The sequence below is a fragment of the Notamacropus eugenii genome, chromosome 2, assembly GCF_028372415.1.
Source record: "Notamacropus eugenii isolate mMacEug1 chromosome 2, mMacEug1.pri_v2, whole genome shotgun sequence".
NCBI lineage: Eukaryota > Metazoa > Chordata > Mammalia > Diprotodontia > Macropodidae > Notamacropus > Notamacropus eugenii.
The window spans coordinates 341315039-341332502 of NC_092873.1; the positions used below are offsets into that span (position 1 = coordinate 341315039).

Consider the following 17464-nt stretch of genomic DNA (forward strand, 5'->3'; position numbering starts at 1 on the left):
CTACACACTCGTACGCTATAATTATGTGGAAAAGTGCTTTGTTTACTACTCAAACTACGGCCTTTATTAGCTTAACTCTAGGCTAGAGGAGGATGGAGATGTCTATGCCTCTTGCCAGAAGCCCAGACAACAAGGAATGCCTGATGGCAGATGAAGTTTCTTTCTACGAGGGAGGAAGAAGACAGGCTAAGCTCTTTTTTAGACATCAGAAAGGAGAGAAGAGACTGGGATTTTTTTAGTCAGTAGAAAAAAGCAAAACAGCCAAGTTGGCGAGAATAGAATTTTATTGTGTTTGAGCACAGATGCCTTGACTTTCTGGAAGTGTATAAAATACATTCAGGAAGCTGCCTTCCCAGAAGCCCCAAAGGCAAAGACTTGGAGGCCATGATGTGAAAGCTTTCTACATCAGCTTCTGTTCACTCACATAACTGCATCCAGAGTATAGGAAAAGGTTTTCTGGAAAGTAAAGTTTCCCACCCTCCAACACTACTGAGTGTGCAGTCATAAGCCTGAGACAGATTTCATAAAACAAATTATAAATCAGTTATTAAAGACCACCCTGTTAGCTGTCATCCCTCAAGATTTGAAGGTATTTATTAAGGTCAGTGCATATTCTGCAGCTGGTACCTCAGAGGCAGCACCAGGGACAAATAAGGCCCCTTTCCCAGGTTCTGCAGATCAAGGCAGTCTTTCTGGCACCCTCTAATTTAAAACTCCAGTACTGAGAAAAAAGCAAAACAATCCTCATTTGGGTTGGGTTCTCTCACTGCTCAGCCAGGCTCTGGGGCTTAGGCCCTAGAACATCTTGAGGAGCATGAACATGGGTGAAGGCAAGGGGTCTGGCTGCTGTGGTTGGCCTCAGCTCTTCCCACCTCCCACACACTCAACTGACATTTCCTGTGATTGTAAATAAATATCAACTGTGGGTTTCCCTGTACTCACCAGGGCAGAGCTGTGAACCCTGCCCTTACCAGATCACTGTGAGAAATCATCTCTGCTAAGCTTAACAACAGGGCCCATGCGGATCACACGGTAGGCATGGGTCCATGATCGGTCACCACTTTGGTATCTTCAGAGTCAAATCTGAACACCACAGAGGAGCAGCAGCCTCTGCTTACCCAAATTTCCTTGAAAGTGTTATTTTAGGGAGTGTTTAGTATATCCAGTGAGAAAGGGAAAATGAAATCCTGGGGAGGTTCCATCCCTCCTCCTCTCCCCTTCCACACCCATCTGCTCACCAACACTTTGTTCAAGTACCTGTCATCTTTTGCTCCCCATAGAAAACTTGTTCCCACAGCCCAGCAACCATAAGAGGAGGATTTCAGTGAACAGTCTGGTCCATGCAGAGAGAACACTCAAAATGTGTCTCTGCCTAGACATCAAGGTCTGGGCAGCTTGGGACATGGGAGGTCACTCAATTTGGCACTGATTCTCCTTAAAATACAAAAAGTAAAGCTGCTTTGGGGGGATGAGAGCTACAATGGATAATAATAAATGTTCAGAATACGGGGTTTGGAGAAGGTGGAGACTGCCTTTAACCTCTGTACCTTCAGCCTAACTTTAGAATGGCTGAAGACACAATAATTTCTTCCTTCCAGCCATAGAGAGAGAAAAAATAAACTACAGAAATTGTGGAGGTGGCTTGGGAGATAAAAGCAATTAGGTATGTGGGCAGGAAGGAGAGAAGACTGAACCAAGGAATATAATTTTGACTCTAAGTTCTGATGACTAAAACTGCTCAAAGTTCAGTCTGGGGAGGGTGTAGATATAGCACCTTGTCTTTTCAGGTGTCTAGTGTTAAAAAAAAAAAAAAAGGTCAGGCCCTCTTTGTATCCATTGAGCTAATGGGAGAAAGTAAAAGCCAAATCATATATCAACCCCCAAGCTTTTCCTAGAAACCCAAAGGCAGTTCCCCTGTTGGCAACATAATACAGACTGAGTGGAGATGGGAGCTGTCACCCTCTCAGGTGTTCAGAGTTAATGGCTTGGAGTAAATGGATGAAAGGGCACCCCACAGTGCACCAAGGAGACAGGTTTACTTCTATTTTGGAGTCCCCTGAAGTCCATGATCTCGGCTCACTCGCCCTGTCTGCTGCTGTCCAAGGTGCTCCTACAGCTGAGGAGGTGACAGAATAACTCATACCAGAAGAATACAAGGCCCGTGGACATAGCAGACTTCAGCAAGCTAGGACTGAGGCCTTTGAAGAAGCCCTGGGTGCCCTCTTCTTGGAAAATCTTCCGGACACAGTCCAGGAAGCCCTCATACTTTCGAACCTAGAGAAGAAAAACACATGAAACTGTGAGCAGCTGGGGAGGAATGGAGAAGTCAGGCTGTGGTACCATGTTTGGGACCCCCAGGATTCCACCCCTTGGGCAGCATGGAGTCAGAAGCATCCCATTCTTCCTCTTTCAAATGATAGAGTCCAAGGGTGGGGAACCTGCAGCCTCAAGGTCACCTGTGGCCCTCTAGGTCCTCAAGTGCGGTCCCAATTCAATCCAAATCCCTTTGAGGGTTTTGTTCTGTGAGGTTTGGATTCTGTCAAAGGGTCACATTTGAGGGCTTTGAGGACCATAGATGGCTTCAAGGCTGCAGGTTCCCTGCCCCTGGTTTAGTCAGATCTCACCAAAGTGCCTCAAAATTCTGAGATGAAATGAGCTACTCCATTCCTGTAAGTATCCCAGACAGGACACCTTATTTTTCCCCTCTTGAAAAAAGAAAAAAAGATTGCTCTTTTGGTTTTATATCACTTTCATTCACCAATATCCTCCTTCCTTCTTTCCCCACAGAGAGCTGTTCCTTGTGATAAAGAACAAAAAAAGAAAAAAGGGGAGTGGGGTAACCAATCAGGCCAAAGTGAGATATTGACTGAGACAGACAGTCTATATGACAGAGACACATAATTTATAACCAACAGGACATCTCAGAAGATCTGGTGAGAAGAGTGCAAGAGGCAGGAGGCCTGGACAGAGCCTGCCAAGGAGAGGGGGTCACTGATGTCAGGAGGAGCACCTCAGGACAGCTCTTGTCCCAACCACCAGCACGTGGGCAAGGGAGAGATACACAACATTTAACCCTACACGCCCGGTCTTTCTTGGCCTTTTGGGATCAGATCCATCCAGAGAACTCTGGTCAAGGCCCCTAAGCACCAGGATGAGCATTTTGTAATGACATCCCTGCTGCTATAACAGGATGCAGAAGCAGGAAGTCTGTCTCCCCTGCCTGACTCAGCCGACCTCTTCACGCCCTCCACACTGGTGTCTGCTGCTCCCACTGCTGCTGTGCCCTTCCTTGAAAGCTTCAAAGCAAAGCTGGCAACAGTTGGGCCTACTACTCTAACAGCAGGCTCGGCCTACTACACAGGCACGAAAGGCAAAGGCGCGCTTTCCTGTTGTCGTCATTTTCTTTTTTAAATAAATAAATTCATATACTTTCCGTGGCAGAAAATGCCTGGAAATAGGCATTTATTTTGTGATAAAACTAAGAAGTTACAACAGAAATGGCCCAGGACTTCCTCTGCTGAACAGTAATACACAAGGAGAGCAAGGAAACAAATTCAGGTGCTGCTGGCTGGGGATACATATGCCTCATCTCAAGTCCATCTGCAAATTCCTTTTGATGACTGGGGGGCTAAGACAGAAGGAAGGATCAGCCAACAAGTTGCCAATTTTTCTCAAGCCCATGTCCTTTTCATTTCAATCAACACCTCTCACTGAGGTCTATTTTGGTCTCCCTGAATCCAGGGCCTCTCCCCACAATCCATCCTACATACTAGTGGCAGCTTTTTCTCCTCCAAGAACATCTCTGATCATGTTTTTCTCCTCTTTGGTCCCACCTCCACCCTCCAATTCCACCACAATTTAGACTCAATCTATCTTTCTATCCTGATCTTTAATTACTGCCTCCCTTCCCCACCCACAGCTCCAGTCAAAATGCTCTAGTCAAGGTTTTCCAACACATACTGTGCTCACCCACTCCCCTCCATGTCTTTGCCAGTGGCATCGCTTCCATCTCACACGATCCCCCCACCATACTTTGTTTACTGAAACCCTATTCATCCTTCAGGTCCTAACCTGACTTCCCCCTCTTTCACAAAGATTTCTCTAGTTGGAAGTGCTATCTCCCTCTTCTGACCTTCCTCAGCCTTTTTGTATGCACCTCTCATGAAGAACTAAATTACATGCTGCTTTTCAATTGGATGAAGAGGAATTCACACAACTAGGTCCACTATAAATCTGTTATCTCAATTGGGCCCTCACCACAGCAAGACAATCCTTGACCTTCTCCCTAATTTATTTATTGTCTATCACATTCCACATGCCTCAAACCTTCTCTTTTCAGGCCTCTCCTACACCATTCTCTTCCCTCATCCTCTCAGAAGAAGACCTCCCTTCATACTTTACTCAGGAGAAAAAAGCCATTTGCCTTGTAGGATCAGATCCACCCAGAGAACTCCAGTCAAGGCCCCTGAAAAAGCCTCATTTTCCTTTTGCCACATCTCAGAACCCCTTAACATCATCTCCTGTTCCCTCCATCTTTATACGAGTCAGATGAAGAGATAGCCTTTCTCCAAGATAAGGGCTAGCCCCAATATTTGTACTTTTAATTGTCTCCTTCCATTTTATCTGATGGTCTGTTCCTCAAATTATCCCTTCTTTCCCTCTAATCTTCCATCTCTCCCTGCCTATTGGCTTATACCCCCACTACCTACATTCTTAGGCTTTCTCTATCCTTGAAAAATCCTCACTTGGCCCTACCATTTCCTCAAGCTATTGTCCTACATCTCTCTTCCCTTTCAAAAACAAAACTGCCTGAAAAAATTTTGCCTATGCTCATTACCTCTACTTCCTGTCCCCCAACTCCTCAAGCCTTTGCAATCTGACTTTAGATTTCATCACTTGACTAAAACTGCTTTATCTCAAGTTATTAACAATCACTTAATTATCAAATCCAATGGCCTTTTCTCAGTCCTTCAACTTCTTTATCAGCTGACACTACCCTCTTCTGGATCCTCTCTCCTCATAAGGTTTTCAGGACCCTATACTTTCTCCCCCCACTTGTCTGACTCCTCCTCCTTAGGAACCTTTGCTGGATCATCATCTATACTCCACTTTCTATGGGTATATATCATATCCCCAGGTACATCTGTTGCCATATACAAACCCATACCTAATGTACATGGGTATACGTGGAGGGTGTCACTGTCACGTGTTCTCTGTTCTGATGATCTCATTAGCACTCCTGGGTGCAGTGATCATGTCTAAACAGATGACTCTCAGATCCACATATCCAGCCCTAGTCTTTCTCTTGAGTTCCAACTCTGCATCACCACTGCCCTACAACATTTCAAGCTGGGTGTCCCAGAAGCACCTACAAAACACAGCTCAGTCTGCCCTCCCCTTTTTGCTGAGGACACCATCATCTTTCCAGGCACCAGGTTCACAACCTGCTTGCTGCTGTTATTCAGTCGGTCCTGTTTGACTCTGTGTGACCCTATGTACTACAGCACATCAGGACTGTCCATGGGGTTTTCCTGGCAAAGATACTGGAGTGGTTTGTTATGCCCTTCTCCAGTAGATCAGGCAAACAGAAGTTAGGTGACTTGCCCAGTCACACAGCTAGTAAGTATCTGTGGCTGGATATGAACTTAGATCTTCCTAACTCCAGGCCCAGGGCTCTATCTACTGAGTCACTTGCGTGCCTTCTCACAACCTCAGAGTCACCTTCAACTCCTCCCTCTCCCTAACCACACGTATCCGATCAGCTGCAAAATCTTGTTTCTCCCTCCATACTATCATTCACAATAATGCTCTTCTCTCTGCACACAAGCACCAGCGCCTTACTTTGAGCCCTTGTCATCTCTTAAATGACTAGAGAATAATAACCTCCAAAGTGGTCTTCTTGCCTCAAGCTTTCCCTCTCTCTAATTCATCCTCCATACAGCTGCCATAACACAGGCCTGATGATGTTACTCCCTTGCTCAACAGGCTCCTGCAGCTCCCTATTACCTCAAGAGGAAACGACAAACTATTATGTTTCACATTTAAAACCAACCTGGCTCCAGCTTGCCTTTCCAGGCTTTTCACACACTATTCAGACAAGCCAGACTGGCTGTGTTGTTCCTAATGCATCACATTCCATCTCCCATTACCATGCTTGTCCACAAGCCATCCCTTGCCCATGTTCTCCTTCCTCACCCACACATCTCAGAACCTCTTCTTTCTTTCAAAGCTGAGCTCAAATACAATCTCCTACATAAGGTCAAGATCTCCTCCTGCAAACTACACTGTACTTATTCTGTGAAGACTTACAGTGGACCTTTTTACGATTTCTCCATAAAGCAATTTTTACATAATACAAACGTTTACATAATGGAAAGCTGTAATGGAAAAAAGGGAGGAAGGCAGGAAGGAGGCTTCTAGCTCATGGAGGGAGGAGGTACACGGACACATGGGGCCAGGGTCAGGAAAGCAAGAACATGCAGGGGTGGGGCCATCCACATGAGGACCTGGCTGGAACCAAGAACATGCTTGGGACAGACATGTAGAAGAGGACAGATGACACACAGAAGCCAGGAATGCAGGTAGATGGGCAAAGCGAGTCAAAGGTCTCCTCTCTTGGTGCTGGAAGCCTCAAATCAAGCCCCTAATATAGTGGTAATGGTGGTCTCTCTGCACATCCACTCTTCTGCTTTCACTTGGAGGGTTTTCTTTTTAACTTTTGGGGAAGTAGGGAACAGAGTGATAGAATGGTGAGAGAGAGAGTGCACTCTACTATAAAGTTAACATAGGTGTTTTTTTGGAATGCAGATTTCTTTCAGAATTCTTTATATAAAGTCAAATCTGGATAATGTGAATTTTTATGTAAAAGAAGAACTGTCTGTATATTTATACACATTTCTTACCCTATGGAACAAAAGTAGGGACTACTTCATTTTTGTCTTTGTACCTTCCTGCCTACCACAATGCCTGGCATATAGCACCACATACTTCATAAATGTCTGATGATGGATTATATCACCTACTAGATCATCAGCCCTCTGGAGGTAGATGCTTAGTATCTCCTACAGTATCTAGAATAAGGGCTTGCACATAGTAGGTGATCAAGAAATGTCTGTGCAAAGAAGAAATTGAACAGAAAATATATATTAGGGAGTGAAGTACAGACTACAAGGCTTTAATAAAAGAGTTCCTTTTAATTTCACCTAGGCATGTTTAAACTCCCCTTTTAAGGAAAGCGTTTATTTAATTCTTTTATCAGTACTTCAAGAATCTATCATTTATTTCATGGGAGAAATGAATATTTCATGGCAGAAATACTCCCTTTATCAACACTGAATACAATGCCTTGATTTAGAGATGGTCTCTGAGAGTCCTTGTAGCTGAGAAATGAGGCTGTAGTTAATGTGACAGGTTTCCCTAGCTAATTGAGGCTGGTCATCAGATTACAGAGTACCTCTCATTGGGCCCATGCTCAAAACCTTTCCCACTTGGAGACCTAGACTACCAAGAGCTTCCATAACCTCTGGGAAATCAGGGTCAACTCCAGGCCACAAAAGGGCAACAATCCTTTTTTTCTCAATCAAACAAAAAAAAGGATTAAGCATCACGTATGTGCAAGGTAATGTTCATGGATGTAGAGACAGATAAGTCAAAGGTACTGCCCTCAAAAAGCTTCCAGGTTAATAGGGGGAAAAGGCCAAACACAAATAATGATGATAGAAAAAGATGATGATAAGAGTGTCAAAGAAGGAAAATAGAGAGTTCCAGGCAATATGCAATAAGTCTGAGCAGGGAGAAACTGTTATGTCCAGTCTGCCTATGAATCAGGATTAAACTATCGGAGTGAAGCCTATGGCAATTTGAGGAAATGCCCATGCCTTCAATAACCCTGACCAGAGCAGGTAGGGTCCCTGGGGCAGACTGTGGGGTCTGTCCTTCCTCTGTGTCCATGTACCTTACTGACAAACATCTACCACCCGCACTTCTGGGAGCCCTCCCATCATCCTCATGAGAGCTTTGCTTGGTCCATGGGACCACAAAGTGCTGGGTTGGTAACAACATCAGGTCGTTTAAATGTGAGCAGAAGAGAGTTGCCACTGCTTGAGTCAGGTAAGCTCCTCACTTCTCACTAAGGCATTAGGGTCACAGCAGAAGGTTCTACATCTAATCATTCCCCAAGTTCTGTGGATTCAACCTCAGGACCATCCCTTACATCCATCCCCTCCTTTCCATTCCTGCTGTCAGCACCCTCATTCAGGCCCTCATTATTTCCTGCCCATTACTGCTGTCATCATATCCTTGCCTCCAGGCTTATTCCGTAAATCCATCCTATCCCCATCATTGCCAGGTGAGTATTCCTTATTAATTAGAATATTTGATCACATCACTCCCCTGGATCCCCACTGAGAGCATTTCTCACCTGTCCAAAGGGTTCCCGGGCTTTCTCAAAGCCACCCACTTGTAGCCTCTTCTTAAAGAGGTCCAGGGGATATGTAAGAGTCTTGCTGATGACCCCCGCTCCACTGCCACACAGCAGATTTTTGAGGTTTGCTGCAACAAAAATGGAGGGTGGGAAGAGAAGAAAAAGAAAAAAGTGCATTCTGAGGTCTTCATCCTGGAGAGGGACCTCAGAACACCTCAGAAGAACAAATCCTAAAAGTCTTCTTTAGTCACGAGAAAGGATTTTGTTCAAGTAGAGAAATGGGAAGAGCGGCCAATTTCTACAAGAATAATAATTAACTGCAGATTAGCTCCTGCTGATGTTAGGATAGGAGACATTCCTTCCCTCAAAAAATTTCCACCAAAGGTCAAATGAGGTTACTCTAATTACACAAAGAAATTCAAGTATGGGGATGAAAGAAATCAGAAAGTGGGCAAGGGAGGCTTCGGTAGAACCAGCTCACTGATAGCCTCAGGAGGGAGAACAGAGGTGGCCAGCAAGACCTCAGGGATGAGTTCAGAGTGAGGGGTGAGCAAATCTAGTGGGCTGGTAAAGACATATACCTGTCACATGCACCAGGTTCACAAGGTCACTCCCATCTCCCCATGGGCCAACACAGGAGTGTCAGGGGACACACACTCATTGACAAGGCTGCCTCCTGTACTCACCATTTTTCTTTCCATCAACTGGAACGGCCCATTCGTACACCTGCTTCAGGGCGCTATAAAAGGAGAACTGGAACCCCGCATAGGGGAAGATGGCAATCAAAGTGGGTGGCAAGCCTCTGTAGAAAGCCAACGGGCCTTCATTCTTGTACATCATCATCACACCATGACGGAGATTTCTGTAGATCTGCATGTATGCACAGGTGATTCTGGTGAACTCGTAAGGTCAATAAATCTTAGGTTTAGAGCTGGATGGGATCTTAGAAGCTATCAAGCTCAACCCTTCAATTTCACTTTTAGGCATAGATACATTAAGGGATTTGCCTAGGATCACACAGCTAGTATGTGTCTGAGGCAAGATATGAAGCCAAGTCAGGTCTTCCTGACCTCAAATCCAATGCCCATTATATGACACTGCCTCTGTGGGCTTTATTCCCCTGATCCCCAGGTAATGACATAACTAGTAAGTACATCATTTCTGCTATCAAGGTCAGCCAAACTGCCAAAGAAAATACTCCAGGGATATCCAAGGCATGGAGATTGACAATGTGGATGATATAAGGGAGATCCGTAAGGTTTTCCACTGTTTGCCTGCTTCCTTCACTTTCTACTTAAACATGATTCATTAAAATTAAGTCACAAATTGTCCTGATGCTAGGACAATTTGAAAATCTCATGTGGATTGCCCAATGCCTCAGGCAGGCAGGTTACCCAGGCAAGGTAAAATTCATGGGCATGGAGGCTATTCTTTTTTTATTCTTTTCCTCCAATTACATGTATAAAGTTTTTAGCATTCATTTTTAAAATTTTGAGTTCCAAATTCTCTCCCTCCCTTCCTCCCACCCCCCTCATTAAAGAGGCAAGCAATTTAATACAAATTATACATGTGTTGTCATGCAAAACATGGATGTTATTTTTAAAGAACTCCAGAAAGTTACTGGTTTGTTAAAGTATCTAGATAGTTTTAAACCTAAGAAGTTTGGGTTTTGTGGTTATGTAGGTTCCACAAATTTTATCGAGGCCTCTTTTGATGCACATTGTGATGTTTTTACAAAACAATCATTTCCAAAACTACTCCACCACCCACCTTCAGAGCTTTCTTCATAACAAAGAAAACAGACAAGTAAGGAAGGTCCATTTCCTCATCACTTCTCTGGACCATTCACATTGCTTTTTTGTTACTATTAAGTTTAAGCAGGAAGAAAACCTTACATACGATGATGCCTCTTTCACATTTTGAATGCCCATTTCACTCTACAAGTTCTTCATTAAATCTAATCCAACTCATTGTAGCTACAGATGTAAAACTAAGGCCTGCCCCAGATTCTGTCCTCTGTGGAGATGGAGAATCTCCTCACACAACCTTTCGTATGCTCATGTCCTGCCACCTCACAATGACTTCTCACTTCCGTGAGCTCTGACTGTAATCACAATCAGTATCATACAACTTAGCCTCCCCAGATGGTCGGGCACCTCCATAAAGGCAAGGTCTAGGATTGTTCCGTGTTGGTATTCATCACAGCACCCAACATTGTACTTTTCATACAGGAGGTATTGGATAAATAAACGAATACTCACTGATAAAATGGAGGACTTAGGAATCAATCACTTAAATTACCAGATTCACAAGAGAGTGAACACTCCCAGTGAACCAAACTAGAACAATTTGCACAATAACAACAGTGCAAAGACAAATACCATCAAAAGACTTAAAATTAATGCAGTAAGAAAGCCTTCTGATCAATGCAATGATCAGCCATGATTCCAGAGAATAAGTAAGAAATGCTAGTATCTCCTGACAGAGAAGTGATGGACTCAGGATACAGAATGAGAAATATTTTTTGGACATGGCCAATAGAGTAATCAGTTTCGCTTGATTATACACATTTGTTACAGGGTTTGTTTTTTTCCCCAGTGGGGGGTGGTAGAAGGTTCAGGAGGGATAGAAAATAGATTTCTGTAAATTGAAATAAATGTAATTTAATTTTTAAGAAATAGCTCATTTCTGTTGCATTTAAAATAGAATTTTATTTACACAAATTCAATTACAAAACCCTTTTCGAAAAGACGGCTATTTATGTAAAGTCTGCCAAATGCTAAGATTTTTATAGTGCTCTGTGTGACTGGGTCATCTATAAATACTTATTGATATACTGAAGACAGTTGCCAGGGTCCTTTTAAGTCTTTTCTCTAAGCAAAAGCATTCCATATAGTTTGACATTTCATCAGAGATTCTGTTTCTCTCTGACCCCTGACCACTTACCTTAGGCTCACCCTGAGCTGCAAACCGAGTTCGGAGAACATCAACAGGCTGCACTGCAAGAGTGGCAGCACAGGCAGAGAAGCCACCACACACAAAATGCACTGAGAAGTCACCTGTGTCATACCACATAGTTCTGTGGGCCACTTCAGTCAGGAGCTCAAAGGTCACAAACTGTAAGTGAAAGAGACGCACTAAGTATGAGGGATGTGACCGAGCCTCACTATCACAAATGCTATCATGAGCCCAACACGGGCATCACCCTGGGTACTTAGAGAAAATTAATGCCCCTTCACCTGTTACTTTCCAAATGGTGCTATGCAGCAGAACCTCGGAGGAAGAACTGCAGAGCCAACCACGTTCAATGAATATTGAACTGAGAATGCAGGGTGGCAAAGGAGAAAGGGATGTGGTTGAGGAAGCAGGACACCTGGGGCTCTAATCTAGCACATATCATTAACTCATTTGAGTAAATCACTTAACCTGTTTTTCAGTGTTCTCCTCTTTCCAAGAAGGATGATTAATATCTGCTGCTTTACCTGCTTCACTGGGAAACTCCATTAAAATGTTTGTGAAAACACCTTGAAAAGTACTATGCGAATGGAGTTATTCCTAATATATTCAGGTACTATCCGCAGGAGATGTGACACCACATCCATTCTATGCTGTGTAATCTATAGCACACTGGAGCTACTTAAGTATATATATCTGATGGTGGTTGGTGGTTGCACAGTGGAAGGGGAGATGCTATTCTTCAAAGCTCATTCTGAATATGCTTTCTATTTCCTGAAAGAATTTCATATAAGACAAACAGAAAACACTGATAAAATCATTCCTACCCTTTTTGAGGCAGTCCCCTAAGGGGAACTGCCTTCTTGACTCATCTCTATCCTCCTTCATTAAGCTACTGCAGCTTACTGGCCTGTTCCTTGCTACTTACTTGGACAGCTCCATAGCCTATGGAGAGAATCTGGGCTGGAATATGTCCTTTCCAAAATGCTGTTAGGCCTTCCTCCTTCAGGATCTGCCTTGCTGCCTGTATTATCCCATAATATTTTGCATGTGGGTCACTGGATGACAGGTGCTCGACCTGAAGCTATAAACCCAAGGACAGAGACAAAGGGGAGAGGGGACAGGTGAAAAAGACTTTTCAGGAAAGAGACAGTTTTGAAGAGACAGTTCCAGTTCCAAGTATCACAAACTACTTTTATAAGGGGAACTAAACTTGTATACCCACCCAACATATAGCAAAAAGAAAGTTACCTGAAAACGAATTTTGATGACATCCAAGGGGCTGATCAAAGCCCGAGTAACAAGTCCAGAGGCAGACCCAGCTACTGCAACACCTATCTTGGAATTTTTCTTCCCATTTGTTTTGGGGTCATAACCGACCATCCCTGCCTTTCTCACGTACAATGTCCATCCGTATTAATCTAAAGGCAAGAAAGAGGTGGAAAAAACAGAAACAGCTTGGTCGGTGATTGTTCACTAAGTAGCTTTCTGGAGGGAATCTGGGTGTGCTGCCAAATTTCTGGCAGGTGTCCAAAGGTAAGAACAAAACAAAAACCTGGGATGCCATTTAGAATGTGAGTCTATTATACAAGGACTGCGTTTTCTTGTAAACAGTGTCCAGCACTCAGGGAACCTTATAAAACAGTGGAGAGTCACAAGGGGCATTAACACCACCCGGACTTGGGGTTTTCCAGTAACAAGCCCTGGCCTGAAAGGTAGTCTAGCACAGTGTTTTGAAGGTCACATTGGCTGTATGACCACAGGTAAGTAAATCTCTCAGTGCCCCAGACAACTTTCAAAGACTTGAAGTTCCAGATAAGATTCATCTCCCTCCTCTCTAAAAAAGCCTAATCAATATACAGGCATTTATTAAGTGCTTACTATGTGCCAAGCACTAGGGATTACTTTGTGAGCTCATATAATTCATTTCTCTGCTTTATTCTATGCATCTAGGAACAGAAAGGTAAAGTAATAAGCATTTATTAAGCACCTACTACATGCCAGACAATGTGCTAAGCCCTCGATCCTCATAACAACCCTTCCAGGTAGATGCTATAATTATTCTATTTTATACAGTTCAGGACACTCAGCCAATCACAGGTGAAGTGACTTACACAAGGTCACACAGCTCATGGGTGTATGAGGTCAGACAAACTCAGGTCTTCCTGACTCTAGGCCCAGTGCTCCATCTAACTGACTTGTCCTTGTCCATTTCCCACTGAAATAAAATTATTTTTCCTCCATTCTCCCCTCCCCTTCACACACAGTCCAACTTGGACAAATTATTATTAAGTTTTCTATTCTCATCTTAGAATTTTACATAATAGGAGGCAATATTTACATGGTGCCTTTGAAGAAGTTGAGGGGTGATGGGGGACCCCAAAATACCGATGGTCCGGGTCGTGCACGAATGAATTCGACTGAAGCCTTCGTAAAGTCAAAGAAAACAAAGTTTATTAAAGATTCGCCAAATGGGGTTGCCTCTTAAGGAGCCTAAGCATTTATGATGCTTGTATTCACAAGCAGGCCAAATAGAATCCCAGATAGACAGAGTCTGAGCTGGATTGAATCTGAGCACCTTCATGGAAGCAAGGTGGAACTAAATACAGAAAAGAGTATAGGAGGGATCTGGGGGGTGGTCTAGTAGTCCAGGGTGATGGGAGGAGGGGTTTAGGAAGGGTCTTGAGGAGAAGTCCAAGGAGGGAATCCAAGGAGGGTCAAAGGCTGGAAACAGCTGGAGGCTATCAGGAGATATCAGACTAGGGAGGGTTTGAAGGGAAGATTAGATTTGAGTATGAAAAGCCAGGTTAAATGAGGAGATTCCAGGGGAGCTCAAGGAAGTTCCCAGAGTCTGAACCTCATCACCTCAAAGGTTTGCAAAGTATTTTAAATTTTATGTTCATAACAACCCAGTGAGGTAAATATTACAGGCATTTTTTTTCTCCTTTCAATAGAGGAAGAAATTGAATCTTAGAGGGATTAAGTGAATTTGCCTGTAATTATACAGCGCACCTTCAAAGTCCTAGCTTAAAACTGCACTAAGATTCTTGGGACACCCTCTATAGCCTGGGGTTCTAATCTGTTTTACTGACTCCAAACCCAGAGCTCTTTCCATCCATTCCTTTTTTTTTTTTTTACTGCTTTCTTTTCAATTTTTTTTCTTTCCTTCAACAACCTCAAAACAATTTTACCTACCACTCCTAGCAAGAAATTGGCATTTTACTGCAATCTTGAGAACTATAGGCTTCTACTTGTGAAGGTCTTTGTCATAGTTTCAGAGGGATCCAAAATGATAATGCCTTCCTCCAATGCTAGGCCAAGGTATCTTTCCTAATGTCTCCAAATAAAGTGATTTTAGATTCCTGAAGTTCCCTGTGAAAGGACAGAATGTGAAGGGTACAAGTGAGAAGAGAGACCTCTCAAGGTCACAATGGGTAGAGAAAGCCACTGCCTGGCCACAGGGGCCATGTGGGCCCAGCCTCTCCTTCAAGGGCAAGGACAGTGACCCATCTAAAGACACCAGGCTCCTGCCTGGGGGCCAGAGCCCTTTGGGGAGGCTCCTCTTGCGTCTGTGTGTCCAAGTGCATTCTGATGTGTGTGTGTCTGTGTGTCAACACCTCTGGACGGGAGTGTGTGCCCTTCTCAGGCTCTGTGTGTATACACACTGGAGTGCGGACCCATCTCCGTGTGTGCCCGTGTTGGTCTGAGCATGAGCACGTCCATGCGTGTGTCTGACTAGGAACGTCCTTGCGAGTGTCCGAGCGTGGATGGACACACCGATGTGTGTCTGGACGTGGATGTGTGCGTGCTGACTCCTGCCAGTTCCCCTCCCGCTGCTTAGACCACCCGCTGGCACAGAGCAGAGGGCTGGGCCTGGTGTTGGGAAGACCTCAGTTCACCCCGATGCCCCGAAGTCACTTCACCTTTGGTCTCGGTTTCCTCATCAGTGAAAGGAGGACAACAACGGTGTCCTGGAGACCCAGGGGGAGCACGTTGGAAAAGCGCTTTGCAAAGCCTCAAAGGACCACGGAAAATCGCACAGGCACTGCGCGAGGCGCCCCGCCCCGCCAGGTGGACATGCATGCGCAGGGTCGGACAGGTGAGGACACACGGCCACAGGTCACCTGCTCGCTGGGATCTTCTCCCAGGCCCGTTTTCCCAAAAGTGCCAGAGGCAGTGGGGGCAGCGGGGAGTGGACAGAGGTCGGAGGGTCACTCACTTGGCTCAGCAGGTACAGCCCGGTTCGGTACTCCAGTCTTTTTCCCTTACCTGGCGTCTCCCGGCAAAAACCTGGGCGCTCCGTCGTGACTGGCGGGCCTCCGGTCCAATTACAGCGGGTTACTCTCCGCCTCGCTCTCGGTTCTCTCCGCCCTTTCGGCAAACGGCCGAGTTCCGACGGAAGGGCCTCAAGTCCCGCCTCCCCCAATAGGCTCCGCGGGATTTGGATAAGGATCCGGTCTTTCTCCTTTCCACACCCCCCCCCCCCAACGACGCAAAGCTTCCTGGGAGATGTAGTCCCGTCTAGGACGTGCGTTTCCGTACTCCTGAGGGCGGTACCCTCGCTGCTACCTAGTGGTCAGTGCCTCCAGCTTCTGGGGGCGGAGAGGGGCGAGGGTCGAGCTCTAGGTGAGAGGTTAAGTGACAAAAGGCGGCTTGCAAAATGGCAGAATGCCTGAAAGAAACCAGATTTAGAAGAAAAAAGATTTTTGCTACAAATTGGAAATAGGTGTGCAGTTTGTACGTAGTTGCTTGCACGTTTATCTCCTCCGTTAGACTGTGCTTTCCAGGAGAGTAGGACCATGTGTTTACCTTTCTTTGTATCTCCAGAGTTTAGCACTGTGCCAGGCATATAGTAGGCGCTTAATAAATCCTTACTGACTGGACTTGCACACTCCCAGTTTCTCTCATCACCAATTGCCTGTTGGACGTTTAAAACTGGAGACCTCACCCCATAGACGGATCAAACTCAAGCGTCCGAAACATAACTCATTTCATGCCTTCCAAGCCCCCCTTCCTCCCATCTTTCCTGTTGCTGGCCAGGACGCCTCCATTCTTCCACCGACCCAGATTCACCTCCTGCCTGAGTCACCCTTTCTCATTCATTCCACATATCTAGTCAATTGCTGAGTCTTGTCACTTTCATCTCTTACAATGTATCCCCAGTAAATCTCTCTACTCTGTAGGTCTACCATCACTCTAATTCAGGTTCTTATCACCTCTCACCAGGACCATGGCAATAAGGAAGAGGGAGAAGGCAACCAGTATTTATTTTTTTTAATTTATTTATTGTTAGTTTTCAACTTTCACTTTCACAAGTTTCAAATTTTCTCCACCTCAGTTCTCTCCCCCCTCTCCAAGATGGCATGCAATCTGATAAGGCTCTACCTATACATTGCTATTAAACATATTTTCACATTAGTCATGCTGTATAGAAGAATTAGAACCAATGGAGGAACCATGAGAAAGAAAAAACAAAATAAAAAAGAAAAGTCTGTTTCGCTCTGCATCCAGACTCCAACGTTTTTTCTCTGGATATGGATGGCATTTTCCATCATGAATCCTTTGGAATTGTTTTAGGACCTTGCATTGCTGAGAAAGTCTATCTCTGTCAAGTCAGTCATAGCACACTGTGGCTGTTACTGTGTACAATGGAACCAGTATTTATTAAGAGCCTACTATGTATCAGACAGGGGGCAGCTAGATGGTGCTGTGGATAGAGTGCCAGACATGGAGTCAGGAAGACTCATCTTCCTGAGTTCAAATCTGGCCTTCGATATTTATTAGCTGGCCCTAGGCAAGTCACTTAACCCTGTTTGTCTTAGTTTCCTCATCTTTAAAATGAGGAAAAGGAGAAGGAAATGCAAACCACCCCAGTTTCTTTGCCAAGAAAATCCCAAATGGGGCCGCAAAGAGTTGGACCCAATTGAACAACAATGTGCTAAGCACTGGCGCATAAATAAGGGATGATCCTCAAAACAACTCTAGGAAGTAGGTGCTATTATTATCCCCCTTTAGCAACCGAGGAAACTTAGGCAAGCAGAGGTTAAATAACTTGCTCAAAGTCAAAGCTTGTAATTGTATGAGGTT

At 44.6% G+C, this 17464-nt stretch overlaps 1 protein-coding gene across 9 annotated transcripts; it reads right to left on the reverse strand.

The window, feature by feature from the left end:
• Positions 1-266: 266 nt before the first annotated feature.
• Positions 267-15878, reverse strand: SLC25A19 (solute carrier family 25 member 19). Of its 9 annotated transcripts, none has more exons than XM_072645668.1 (9): positions 15647-15745; positions 13719-13804; positions 12629-12798; positions 12306-12461; positions 11369-11539; positions 9109-9292; positions 8420-8550; positions 2155-2274; positions 267-428 (listed from the first exon to the last, which is right to left on the reverse strand). In XM_072645668.1, the coding sequence occupies exons 3-9, from the start codon at positions 12758-12760 to the stop codon at positions 417-419; spliced, it is 906 nt and encodes a 301-aa protein (XP_072501769.1). In that variant the 5' UTR covers positions 12761-12798; positions 13719-13804; positions 15647-15745; the 3' UTR covers positions 267-416. The 9 variants fall into 9 exon arrangements, with proteins under 9 accessions (XP_072501769.1, XP_072501768.1, XP_072501767.1 ...); XM_072645667.1 differs by having other exon boundaries at positions 15597-15687; XM_072645666.1 differs by lacking the exon at positions 13719-13804 and having other exon boundaries at positions 15647-15878.
• Between the last annotated feature and the right edge of the window lie 1586 nt (positions 15879-17464).